The sequence below is a fragment of the Pelodiscus sinensis genome, chromosome 5 (genome assembly GCF_049634645.1).
Source record: "Pelodiscus sinensis isolate JC-2024 chromosome 5, ASM4963464v1, whole genome shotgun sequence".
NCBI lineage: Eukaryota > Metazoa > Chordata > Testudines > Trionychidae > Pelodiscus > Pelodiscus sinensis.
Genome location: NC_134715.1, coordinates 4516428 through 4529195, shown reverse-complemented (window position 1 = coordinate 4529195; position 12768 = coordinate 4516428). Strand labels below are relative to the sequence as shown.

At 45.2% G+C, this 12768-nt stretch overlaps 3 protein-coding genes across 4 annotated transcripts in view; 2 read left to right on the top strand and 1 right to left on the bottom strand.

Annotated features, from left to right (window-relative positions):
* Positions 1–12768, bottom strand: part of LOC142829495 (uncharacterized) — a 151382-nt gene that overhangs the window by 55205 nt on the left and 83409 nt on the right. The window lies entirely within an intron of this gene.
* Positions 1–12768, top strand: part of LOC102459338 (sulfotransferase 1 family member D1-like) — a 37608-nt gene that overhangs the window by 1952 nt on the left and 22888 nt on the right. The window lies entirely within an intron of this gene.
* On the top strand, positions 778–12574 carry LOC102452131 (sulfotransferase 1 family member D1-like). 2 transcript variants are annotated; one of them, XM_075929312.1, is made up of 8 exons: positions 778–1353; positions 4338–4495; positions 6461–6586; positions 7516–7613; positions 9379–9505; positions 10151–10245; positions 10649–10829; positions 11291–12574. In XM_075929312.1, the coding sequence occupies exons 2-8, from the start codon at positions 4348–4350 to the stop codon at positions 11401–11403; spliced, it is 888 nt and encodes a 295-aa protein (XP_075785427.1). In that variant the 5' UTR covers positions 778–1353; positions 4338–4347; the 3' UTR covers positions 11404–12574. The 2 variants fall into 2 exon arrangements, with proteins under 2 accessions (XP_075785427.1, XP_075785426.1); XM_075929311.1 differs by having other exon boundaries at positions 780–1353; positions 4333–4495; positions 11291–12572.

Below are 12768 nucleotides of genomic sequence, written 5' to 3'. Positions count from 1 at the left end.
GAGCAGAGGCTAGCTCTAGTCATATGTTCATACAGTGCCTAAAACCATGGGGCTCATAGGCAGAACTGCAATCCTAATCAATACATCTGTAAAAAGCAAAGTCTTCTCATGAATCCCTTCTGAACAGAAAAAGCCAGCTCCGGCTGAATGAACAATTCACGACCAAGAACTCGCCCTGCTCTCTTTGCAAATTAACTAAACGAAATTACTAAGGTCCTACTTGATTGTAGGATGATAGTCAAATAATTGCAGCTGTGTTGCAGACCAGCCATGGAAAATTACAGAAAAGTAATGACCTTATGATCTGCGATAAAGAAGTCCCTAATTACTTTTCTGTGATTTTCTACTGTCTGGCACCCAGGGCTGAGAGCAGGAAGGTGGGGCTGAGTGCCTAATCTTGCAGGGAATCGGCAATATCACAAGTTGAGTAGGACTTTGGCCACCACACATTATAAAAGAGCCAATTGCTAAAGGGGAGACAATGGGAACAGCCAGTCTGCAGCTGTCATCCTGATTTCCCAACCCAGCCTAAGGCAGGGCTTGTGTGGTCTCCAAACAGCCATACGCTCAGTTAACTCCTCCCCTGCCTAATACGTACAGTGAGACCAGTGTAAAAAGTGTCCCTGCTGAGAGCTGCATGTGGAGTTGTGTCCCTAGCTCCCTGAAAAAATGGACACGGTCCCAGGCCATATGGATTTATCTTGACAGCCCTTGTCCCGGGAGAGAGCCTGGAGCTTCCGCAGCCATGGGGGGAAATCTCGTTGCACTGCCAGGGAGTTGGGGGGGGACAAACACCAGAGGGAATTTGGGACCTCCCCCAGGGATCTATGTGACTCTTGCGAGATCCAAAGGTGTGGGAGAGGGTAACTCTGTGGGCAGTTTGGTTATAATCTCCATGAGGATTTTTCAACACTCGTTCTCCTGTTGTGGCCATTCACACCCGAGGGGATCATCTGTGTTACTGCAAGGCCAACTTTGCGATGTGAAAGCAAAAACAGAGAGAAAACGGTTCGGATTCTTGTGGCCCCATAAGCTCGCGTGTAAGTGAACGACAGCCGGGCTTTGCCTGACATGGTTTATTACAAATATGAGCGTAGGATGGGCACATGACCATGGGTGATGCAAGAAGTTCCAGGGCAAACAGGACTCAAATAGGAGTTATTAAAATCTTGCAGCAGCAGAGATCTTTCCAGAGCTATTCACGTCAGTCTCTGGAGTTTGCTAGCCTCCCATGACCTCCTACCGCAAACTAAACAGCGGCGTTATAATGGAAACTTGAAACTCACCTGACTGCTGAAGCACGTCAAGCCACTGTTGTGCATTACGGGGCTGAACACCATACAAGACACACAGGTGCAGTACTTTTAATGCTCTTTGTGGTCTGTGTTATGGTTTTCTCTACACAGGGTGCTGCCAATAAGGATCTCTGGGTCTTTTGTACAGTTCTCAGAGAGGCTTCCAAAATCAGTGATTGGACTGCACGGAGGAAGCTCTGGGAGAAATTTTCTAGCCTGTGTCATGCAGATAATCAGATTAGATAATAGAAAATAATAGTTCCCGCTGGCTTTAAAAACCTCTGATGCAGGACATAGCTTTTTATTTTCAAAAGCAAAACTGACTACATTTTTAAAAAGATCTGTGTTTGCTTATTTCCAGTCCTAGCTACATTTTGGAGAACCACTGTAAATGGAAGACTATAGTCTGATAATGTGTCCACTTTCCCCCTCTATTTTAAAGTGTTTTTTTTTCCTTTTGGCATCACTGAAGCGTGGGCATAAGAGAAACACCTATCCCCTCAATTCGTGCTTTGTTTTGGGTGGTTATTAATTAGCCAGAGTGAAGGGGATAAAATACAGGTTCCTACAGGTCATACGTACTCATGGTACTTTGCTCTCATGCAACCTAATCAACTTACAACAGCAATACAAACTTTGAATGCACATGCAGCTAAATTGGTTTGTCATTTTTAAAGCCGTTTAACTTCATCTAGTTATTTTACTAAATTCAGAGAATCAGTGTAAATTTGGTTTAAAATAGTGTAAATGTGTCTACATTAGGGGCCTGCACTGATTTAAAACTGATTCATGAGTGTTGGTGAAAGTTGCTAGTATTGATACGCCCTCAGATTTGGTGAAAGGTCGGCTTTAGAGCTACAGGAGCTAAGACACTCTCATGCTAGTGTGCTTAGAGAGTGGAGCTCACTGTTTTGGCTATGTCTAGACTGCAAGCTTCTTTCGGAAGAAGCTTTTCTGGAAGAGATCTTCCAGAAAAACCTTTTTCAAAAGAGAGCATCCACACAGCGAAAGTGCAATGAAAAAGCAATGTGCTTTTTCAAAAGACAGCATCCACATTGATTGGACACTATCTTGCATTTAAGTTGTGATTAGTATGGACAGAGTGGCCACCAAGGCACCTGTGTTATTTTCTGGAGGCCTCTTCTTTCAAAAGAACTCCCTCTTTTCAGAAGAAGGCTTTTTCTTCATAGAAAGAGGTATATTGCTGTCAGAAAAACCCCTCCGTTCTTTCAACTTTCTGTCAGAAGGAGACAATAGCAGTATGGATGTAAATATAGTTTTTCCAGAAAAATGGCCATATTCCCAGAAAAATGCTGCAGTGTAGACATATCCTTTAGAGTGAGAACTAGTCTCATGCATGCAAAACATCTCCCAGATTTAATGACCTCTTGTAATATGGTTTATCTCAGAATGAGGCGATTTGGATTTACCCAGCAACAACACTTTTAAAACTGACATGAAAAAAAGTGGTTTCCACAGAAATGTCTATGCATATTCATAGATCATTTTTCTATCTACGTCATGGCTGCCTCCTCCAATGCACCTGGAGTAAAACCATTGTTACATAGTGCAGCTTGACCTGCAGCCAGCTTAATGGCACACACTCAGCTGTTCTATCTTTGAGACAAGAGTTTGATTTGTGCATTAGTTTCGACTAGGAAAAGGAGTACAAGTGCAGCTGGTGTAACCCTGCAATTACATGAACTGCTACTAGCTGAAGCTCTAATCTTAAAAATAATCATTTCTAAAATGAATCATGAAGTTTTGTGAGGATTTTGAGTATCCAATCTACCTGTCTGTTTATTTACCAATCAGACTCATACACCCCACAACATTACCCATGGGATCTGCACGCCTGATGGTCTTTAATGTATTTGTATGTTATACGGGGCTAGGTCTACACTGCAAAGAAAAGTCAGAAAAAAATATGCAAATTGTGAACCTCAATTTGCATATCTTTTTCTGCTTTTCTTTCGAAAGAGGCTTTTGCAAAACTTTGGATCATCTACATAGTGCCAAATTTCGGAAAAACCTCCTTTTTCAACACATCCCTTATTTCTAGTATGAGGAATGAGGAATATAGGAATGGTGAAAAAACGTGTCTGCTTTTTCGGAAATTGTTCAGAAAAAGTGGACGCATTCCTTGGACGCAGCATAAGCTCTGCAGTCTAGACATCGCCTGGGAATCATTGGCCTGTATCATTGCTTTCAATTCATAAGACAGCATTTGCCCTGACAATTAGAAACTATCAAGCTGTGTTTTTAACAAGTGCAGCCATCCACGTCTGGGCTCTATGTAGAAACTTAGGCAATTTTACAGGCTCTTAACAGAAGCAATTCATTTTCAAGTAACAATTTAGGTACGTATTGCTAAGGGATCACAATCTGACCCTCTCGCTCATGTGGAATAGATGGCAGAATCTGGGCTTTCAGAAATGAAAATGCTAGGTAGCGTTATTTGTTGTTTTCCTCTTGGAACACGCATGAATTCCCGTGACTGTTTTGGCTAGAATGAAAATGTTGGTTCACATTATAGTCATTTGCTGTAGTGCTGTGAGTGCTGGTCTTCCTGCCTCCTCTACAATGCTTGCAATCCGTTCACAATTCTACCGCTTGCTTCCTTTCCCCCCCTGCTCACATCTTCTCCCTTCTGCTGCTGAATTAGGCTAGAACGCTTCAGACATTCATCATTTGATGGATCTACTCTTCAGTAGTGTATGGTAGAGCCCAGTTGAATGGATGCCAATTTAAAACAGTTGGAGATCTGGTTCAGTCAATATGTAACGAGTGCTGCCCTGTTCCAGCTGATAGGCCAGATCGACTCAAGTCTAATTTACCATGTCACCCGCTAGTGGCTGCAATCAGCATTGCTAAGGAACCCTAAAACTGTGAATCAAGCAGAAACGTTACTTGGGTTATCACCAGCAACTTCTTATAAACAAGTCTCCTACACTCCAGTGTGGAAAATAAATGCAAAGTGGACTGGAGGGTCCCCAGTCACTCTGTCATGGATGTAAACTACTTTCTCTTCCTGTAGCTCAGCCTTTCCAGGATGGATCAAAACAAAAGTGTTTTAAGGAGGAAATTAGAAAAACTCCATGGTATTCCCTTATACTGGGGCATTGTGGAAGAATGGGCCCAGGTGGAATCATTCCAGGCCAGGCCAGATGACCTTCTCATTGCCAGCTTTCCGAAATCAGGTGAGTGCTGCCAGGGCTGGACCAAGCCATTCCGGTGCCCCAGGCAGACAGTTTAATTGCTCCCCGGGTTGGGGGAGGGCATATTCATGGCCCTGCCCCTATGCCGGTGCGTGGGAGAAGGGGCGCGGAGCTGGTGGTGGCAGGACGCACATGCCCGGCCTAGCGCAGCATGGATACCGCTGCTGGCATGCAGCCCGGTGCTGCCAGGGGCGGGCTGAGCCTCGGCATGCAGGTCCCTGCGGCCGCGGGGTGAAGGGCACTGCTGGCTGGCACTGCAGGGGTTAACATGGCCTCTGCCCCGGGCAGCCGCTGCAGGGTGGCCACTGGGAGCTGCTGAAGCCCGCAATCCAGGTGCCGGGCGCTCGGAACCTGATAGCAGCTATAAGGGACGCTGTGAGCCCCTTACAGCTGCCATCAGGCGCCCCCCATAGGTTGGTGCCCTGGCCAGCTGCTCAGCTAGCCCGTGCCTTAATCCAGCCCTGAGTGCCGCTGTCCTGTTAAGAGATTCTTCTCTTGCTGCTAGAGCTGTGCTGTACATGGGTTTTTCTTAAAGGGAAGAGACTGAGAAGCCTTTCAGGCCAAACTGTAATGGGATTCCAGTGAGAGCTAGGCAAGTTCGTAGAGGAGAGCTCCTCAATGGTGACCAGTCAAGAAGGCGCAGGATGCCCCTGGGTGTCTGTAGCCTCTGATTGCCAGAAGCTGGGAGTAGACAACAGAGAATGGATCACTCAATGATCATTGCCTCTGAAGCACCTGGACACTATCGGCAGTCAGGACACTGGGGTAGATGGACCTTTGGTCTGACCCCATGTGGCCGTTCTTGTGTTCTTAGCACTGTCGTAGTTTACAGGCAGAAAATGGCTCAGTAGCTCGTCCTTGTGACTAGAACTGGGCCCACCTCTTCTGCATGAGAGCAATGAGCCCAATCCAGCCAATTCAAGGGAGCTGGGCTGCTCCTGGGCCTATGAAAGGCTGCCGGAGAGCAGGAAGTAAGATATGAAGGAAGCGGATGGGTTAAACTATGGCTGGGGGAGGAAAGCCATGGTGGGTTAGAGCTAACTCCTGTAGCGAGTCCGTGGAGCAAGGGGCTAGGTGCTGAGGTGCTAACCCCGCCTCTTTCACCTGAGGCCCCGCCCCTTCTAGGAGTGCGGGGGAAGTTACCTGGTGAAGTGCCAGGAGGAGCGGCCCTGAAGCCAGAGAGGAAAGAACTGAGTTACAAGGCTATTTTCTGTGGCTTTGCCTGCCTGCGCTATGTGAGACAGGAGAGTGGCCATGGCAGGGAGCGTCTGGCACCTGGGAAGAAGGCCCGGCCCTGTAGCAAAGCCGTGCCTAGAAACTGAATGAGACCACGAATCCCTTTGTCCTAGCAGGGATGAGATCAAACCGTTTCGAAAGATTCCTTCCATGTTACGCTCTTAACAGCCATTACCCAGACTCTCCCTGCTGAGTGCGGGGACTGACGGTGGAATGAGCTCTCACTCAGTGTTCAGGAAGGCAAATTACTAGCTTGATTCTGAGCAGCAAGAGCAGGAAGTGAGGTCTCCTTTCACAGGACGGTCGCGTGGTCAGTGTCTTCCCTGCATGGCTCAGAGCTGAAAGATGATAGGGGTCTATCAATGCACACCTCCATTCTTATGTTATTTCTTTCACATAGGCCTAGAGCAGAATCTGCACTGGGACTTCAGGCAGTAGCAGAAACACTGTGATCTTACACCAGGTTTGGTGAGGTTGGACTGCCACAGTGATAGGCCCTTTGAGTCATTTTGCTGCCGACATCACCTATTCAAGCGCAGACCCAGAAAGCTCAGGAGCACTGTTGCCATAGGCTAGAAGGAATAGTCATTGGGTTAAACCCGATTAACACCATTGACTTCTATTCACACCTGCTGAGGACCTGACCTCATGCTCCTGACCTGTCTGCTGCCCACTAGAAGAGTATTTCACTAGTTTGCTTTATATTTCCAGGCACAACCTGGGTCAGTGAAATTGTGGACATGATCTATAACAACGGCGATGCGGAGAAGTGTAAGCGGGATGCGATTTACGTTCGGGTCCCTTTCATGGAGCTGATTGTCCCTGGAATCAAAAATGGTAAAACTTTGCACACTGTAGACAGGCTCCAGGAGTGTATGTCTACACTGCTACCCTAGTTCGAACTAGGGTGGCTAATGTAGGCATTCGAACTTGCAAATGAAGCCCGGGATTTAAATATCCCGGGCTTTATTTGCATGTTCCCGGGCGCCGCCATTTTTAAATGCCCCGTAGTTCGAACTACCTGCCCGCGGCTACCCGCGGCACGGACTAGGTGGTTCAAATTAAAGCTCCTAATTTGAACTACCATTACTCCTCATTACAGGACCACAGAGTTCTTTGGAATGGAAGACATAAGAACCCAATCCACCATCCACGAAAATCAATGGAAAGATTCCCACTGGATCTGGTCATTTATAAATGCAAACTGTCAATAGCATTAGGATCTTGCGCATGATGAACTTAAATGTAAACTGAAATGTTTTAGGGATAAGTTAATACAAAAGTGGATTAAGGGTGGAATTCTCAAAGGCATTTCTAGGAATTAGAGGAATTAGAGGCATTTCTAGGAATAAAAGACATGGGTGAAGGGAGAGAAGATTTCTCACAGAGCTTCACATAAGTACATTTCACTAGAATCAGAAACAGAAGTGAAGGACAAGGCTGATGAGATGATCCACTCGGACTCTCTGAAAACGACCCCTTTGGAAACTGCCTGATGTGCAGACAGCACTAGCGAGGGAGATTTCACCAACACCGTTTTCAGACCCAATGTCGGTTCTTCAGTTACTTAAGACTACTTTTATCCTTATCCACATTTATCTGGACTTCATCCAGCAGAGAGATACAGAATGGCAAGCAGCTCAGGGTTATTACAGGCTGTGGGTCCGATTCCCCTATTCATAATAGTGGCCCTTTGAGTGTAAATAGTTTACGATCAAAGCTGAAATAATCCTGTTTTTTCCTTTCATCCCCTTTGTATTTTTCAGGAGTAGCACAACTGGCTGACATGCCCTCTCCCCGGTTAGTAAAGACCCATCTTCCTGTTCAACTCCTTCCTGCCTCCTTCTGGGAAAACAACTGCAAGGTTATGATCATTTCTTTGTATCTCCGTAGTGGCAGCTCCAACCAACACAGACATCCCATCGTGCTCCGCTCTGTGAATACACATAGCAAGAGAAAATTCCTGCCCCTCAGAGTTTTCAATAGGCGAAGGAAGCACTGCTACCCTCATTTTGCCAATGGGAGACTGAGGCATGGAGAGATTAAGTGACTTGCCCAAAATCACATTGCGAATCTGTGAGAGAGTCATCCGCAGAACCAGGTCTCAAGTCGTGAGCAGCCTTTGCTCTGAGATTTTCCACTGAAATGTAATACTGGAATTTCCATAGGATTCTAGTGCAGCTGTGTGTTTAATTGTTGGGGTCTAATTTTTTAAACTCACAGAAAGATTCTCAGTGTCTAGATCAGACTGCCACTGTAAATACCGATAGTCACACAATGTATCTCTCAAGCAGCTGTGAAAGTAACTTAATGTCTTATGGGTTCTGTGCTATTGCCACCTGGGTCTCTACATGTTTTTTCAGTAGCTTCCTGCTGGCTTCTGCTGCAGCTCAACCAGCTCTTGCCACAGCCGTGCGCCAGGGCACACCCTCTTATTCTCATTTCTGGTCTCGTTTGCTTAGTTTCCCATCAGATAACATTCCTGAATTTCTACAAGCAATGCACTTTACCATCATATTTTGATACCATCAGCAGAGCTGCAGAGGAAGATTGCAGGCCCAGATTATAGTAGGAACACTGGGCATGTCTACACTGCAACCAAAGGTCGGACTGGCTTTTATCTCGCTAGCCTGGCTAAGAATAGCAGCGAAGCCATGGTGGTGCAGACTAACTACATACTGAAGATCCCTGGCATGCCTGTACAGGCCGTGTGGAAGCCCATGTCAAGTGCCTTTACTGTTATTTTTAGCTGTGTTAGCTAGTTAAAGCTAGAACGGGAACATCTTCCATGGGGTGTGATCACTCCTCCAGCTGCAGTGTGGACATACCCTGAGGGTGGAATCCTGGTCCTATTGACTACAGTGGGGCTAGGATTCCTAGGTTCTTTTCTAGACCACTGCAAAGGAAATTCTGATTGTTGCCAACAATTTGTTGGAGTCAATCTTCCTCTCCTCACAACACTTTTGATTAAAGAACACTATGCCCAATTCTGCCATTCCTGCTCAGTGTACCTTTTTGTATCTCAGTTTCCCCATCTGCAAAACTGGCCAAATACTACATTACGCAGGGCTGTAAAGTGCTGTGATCTCCCTGGTGAAAGTTTCTATAGAGCTGAAGAATAGCAGTGCAGCCTATTCTGCCACTAGCCTGCCAGTTGACTGTGACCTTGTGAATTTCTGCCGTTTTCCTGTGGTTCTGAGTCATTCCTTTTCCCCAATTCTGAGAGATTTTCCTTTTAATGCCATGACTAAGTTGGGAAGGGATCCCTTTGTAGAGTGATCTCTCCAATGAGACTTAAAGTTACTGAAGAGAGTCCTACAAACACCTGGCGTGCCCTGAATGCCTGCTCGTTCAGTAGAACTGGTCGGAACTTTTTAAAAGTTTAGTTGCAGAATTGCTGGAAAAATAGAGTGTGTTCATAAATCTCCCTGCCTGCCTCTTTTTCGGCCCGTGATAGAACTCACTGAAATGTTTAGAATTCAAAATATGTCAGATTCTAATGAAAATACAGTCAGGGGGCGGGGAATCTGAAAATATTTGTGCAAATTTGTTTTCTTCTTTTTCAGTCAGTTTGGTTACTCTAACGCAGATTTGATGGCCCATGGTAAACATCCTGCTCTTCTTCACAGATGATCTACATGGCCCGAAATGCCAAGGATGTGGTTGTCTCTTATTACTATTTCTATCAAATGGCAAAGATTCATCCAGAACCTGGCACCTGGGATGAGTTCCTGGAGAAGTTTGTGGCAGGGGAAGGTAAAACTTAAAGCTACATTCTCCCTACAACACTGAGTTCCCCAGACCGGGGCACTGTGAAACCAAGGACGATGGAGCAGACTATCAGCTTCTCCAAAGATATTTATTTATACCACCTGGGGATCTTTTCTCATGAGTGTGTCGAAATTTTAGTTAGACAGAAGCCTTTATGGGACAAGATAAAAGAATATCAACACATCTTCCCTCAACCTCCACTTCTCAGTTTCTGGTCCAGAGCCAAGAAACCAGATCCACCTAGAACATCTCTGAGATGCTCAGGCAGTCAGTTTGCCTAGCCAATGTCTAAAGTTATCTGTTCCTATGTCTGCGGGGCCAGGGGGACAATGATTTGTTTCAAAAGGAGTGTCTCAAGACATCCAGACTTCTTCACTTTCCCATCAACCCATTATCCTGACATGATTGTTGTTTGACAGTTAGCAGAGGGGTAGCCGTGTTAGTTTGTTTCGGCAATAACAATGAAGATGCATCTGACGAAGTGGATCTTTGACCATGAAAGCTTATGCCCAAATGAACCTGTATGGGTTATTTTTTGAGATCCACTATTTAACCAGACCTCTTTGATGATTTGACATATGAAATGAGATTTTTTCTCTTTTCTCTCCTGCTCTTGTATGTTTGATTTAGTTGTGTTTGGATCTTGGCACGATCACGTGAAAGGCTGGTGGGAGAAGAGAAAGGACAAGCCCATTCTGTACTTGTTCTACGAGGACATGAAAGAGGTGAGGGAGGGAAACAACATAAACTGATGTAATGCTTCAGCCCCAAATTCGTTATTTGTTTGCATGACGTTGAAGAAGGTAGCATCTATTCCTAACAGCAGTACTTAATCAGAGAGCTAGAGATTCAGGCAGAGGGGTCGGACGTCACGGGTAATATGCTCAACTTCTGAAAAGAAGTATGTCACATCTGAGAATAGGCATTTTTCCAAGATCCAACTCTTATACATTCAAATAAACGAAATTAGCCAAGCAAAACCATTTGCAATAGCACTGATTCCTAAAAATATTACACACACACACACACACACACACACACACACACACACACACACACACACACACTGTACTAGTATCGTTTGTTATTTTCCACATATTTCTGTATAACATCTGTCTTTCTTTCTAGGATCCTAAACGTGAAATACAAAAGGTGTTACAGTTTCTGGGCAAGGACCTGGAGGAAGAGGTGTTGAATAAAATCCTTCTTCACACCTCATTCCAGGAGATGCAGAAGAACCCCGCTGCCAATTATAAGATGGTATCAAACGGTTTTATGGACCACAGTGTGTCTCCCTTCATGAGAAAAGGTGGGAGCCCCTCCCAACAATTATAGCAGCATTTACACAAAAGGAGGAAGGGCTGGTAATGAGGAAGTAGGGTCAATACCAGCTATAATCTGAGGAAAAGCCAAGCATTAATTCCACTTCCACAGGTGAAGAAAATCTCAGGATCCAAGTTTTATTCTTTACCAGCCAAACTTGTCTAAAGACGGAGCTGCCTAGGAAAAGCATTGCTGAAAGAGAGATGGAACTAATGGGGAATTGGGGTGAAAAATGCCCAACGTTTTACTCAGCCCTAGTGAGATCTCTGAAAGAAGAAGAAGACTGAAAAAAGCAGAAGGGAGAAAGTCGATTATAGTTTGAATAGTTCCTTTGTTTTCATGGATTTATAGGCCAGAAGGGATCACTAGATAGTGATCATGTAGTCTGAACTCCCATATAATCTAGGCCATGGAATTTTACCCAGTGTTCCTGGTTTTCTCTTTCAGGTATTGTAGGTGACTGGAAGAATCACTTCACCATGGCCCAGAATGAGGCATTTGACTGTGACTATGAAGAGAAGATGAAGGGGTCGACACTGCGTTTCCGAATGGAGATCTGAGGCATCTCCCTTTCCCCATCTGGCTTATTTGTTTGGTTAGGCTCAGACAAATCAAATCAAAATCAAATTAAAGGGAGGCACCAAAGCAAACAGCAACTGTTAGTTACTCTGAATATGATTTTTTGCACCTGCTTCTATTTGTGTGGGCTCTTCAGTTCCGTAGCTCCCATTTGGATAATGCATTTGGGATTTCAAGCGCCTTTGACTGTCACTAGGACCAGAGATGGTTTGAGTTGTTGTGCGCTGAGATTCTCACCTGACTCCAGGGGTTGGGGCTTGAAGAAAACTCATGAAATATCATCTGTCATTTGGTAAAGTCATGACCGATGGCAAGAAGAAACTCCAGGAGAGCGATTATGCAGCTGCTCTCATTAACAAACAGCAAGCTATCAATGGGAATCTGGCCTTGATTATTAAGGTCTCATCAAGGCCCACCACAATAAACTACTATACCTGAGAGGGTAAAGAGCTGAGCCTGCTGTGACTGAAACCGGCAGGTTCCCGGAAGCCTAGAACGGTGCCAAAACTGATGTGCAGACCGCTAGGTGCTTTGAGATGAATAGCACCGTAAGAGCAAGGCATTAAAGTAATACCCGGAACAGAGCCTTTCATTCCCATTGCAGATGCATGTCAAATGTGCCTGCCTTTGAGCACTCACGGACTAAAAGTCGTAAATTTGAGTTCGCTTTCTACTACCTGCATCATTGCTGGTGAACACCCGCGATGTCTGCAGGCAGGTAGCCTGGGAGACTTCCAGGTGGTTTTGTAACATGACCTGCAACACGGCCACAGATTTGGCCAAGAACAGGGCTGGCCCCAGACCAAATGGTGCCCCGGGTGAGGCGCATCTTCAGTTCCTCCCAGTCCATTTGTTAAACTTTTGAACACTTTGTTTTGTATTGCATTTGTAACCCATTTCACAGCTTTGATGCATGATCCTCATGTATGATTTATGCCTGTCACGTAAGATGAGAAATTCCCATGCTAGGCTCTGTAAATCGGTATTGATGCATGCCATAGAGAAGCAAATAAAAAGCTGTTTCCTCTAAGCTTTATAGGATCATTTTAAGAACAACTGAAATGTACTAACAGCAAGTAGTTGAACTGAGAACCAACATTGATTGGAGCAGTCCTAAGACGTGTTACAGTAGGGGACCGCCTTAGACTATTCATGCATTTTTCTCACCTTTGCCCTCGTGCTGATACCCTGAGCCTAGGAGATGATCACTACTGCCTAAAGGTGGGCCTATGTTGTTCTGTCTCAGATATTTTCTCCTCACATTTGAACCTTGCTGCAATACTGAGCTCCTGAAGGCTTTTTTGGGGACATCTTTTATTTTCACTGTAGTATCAGGAAGAGGAAAA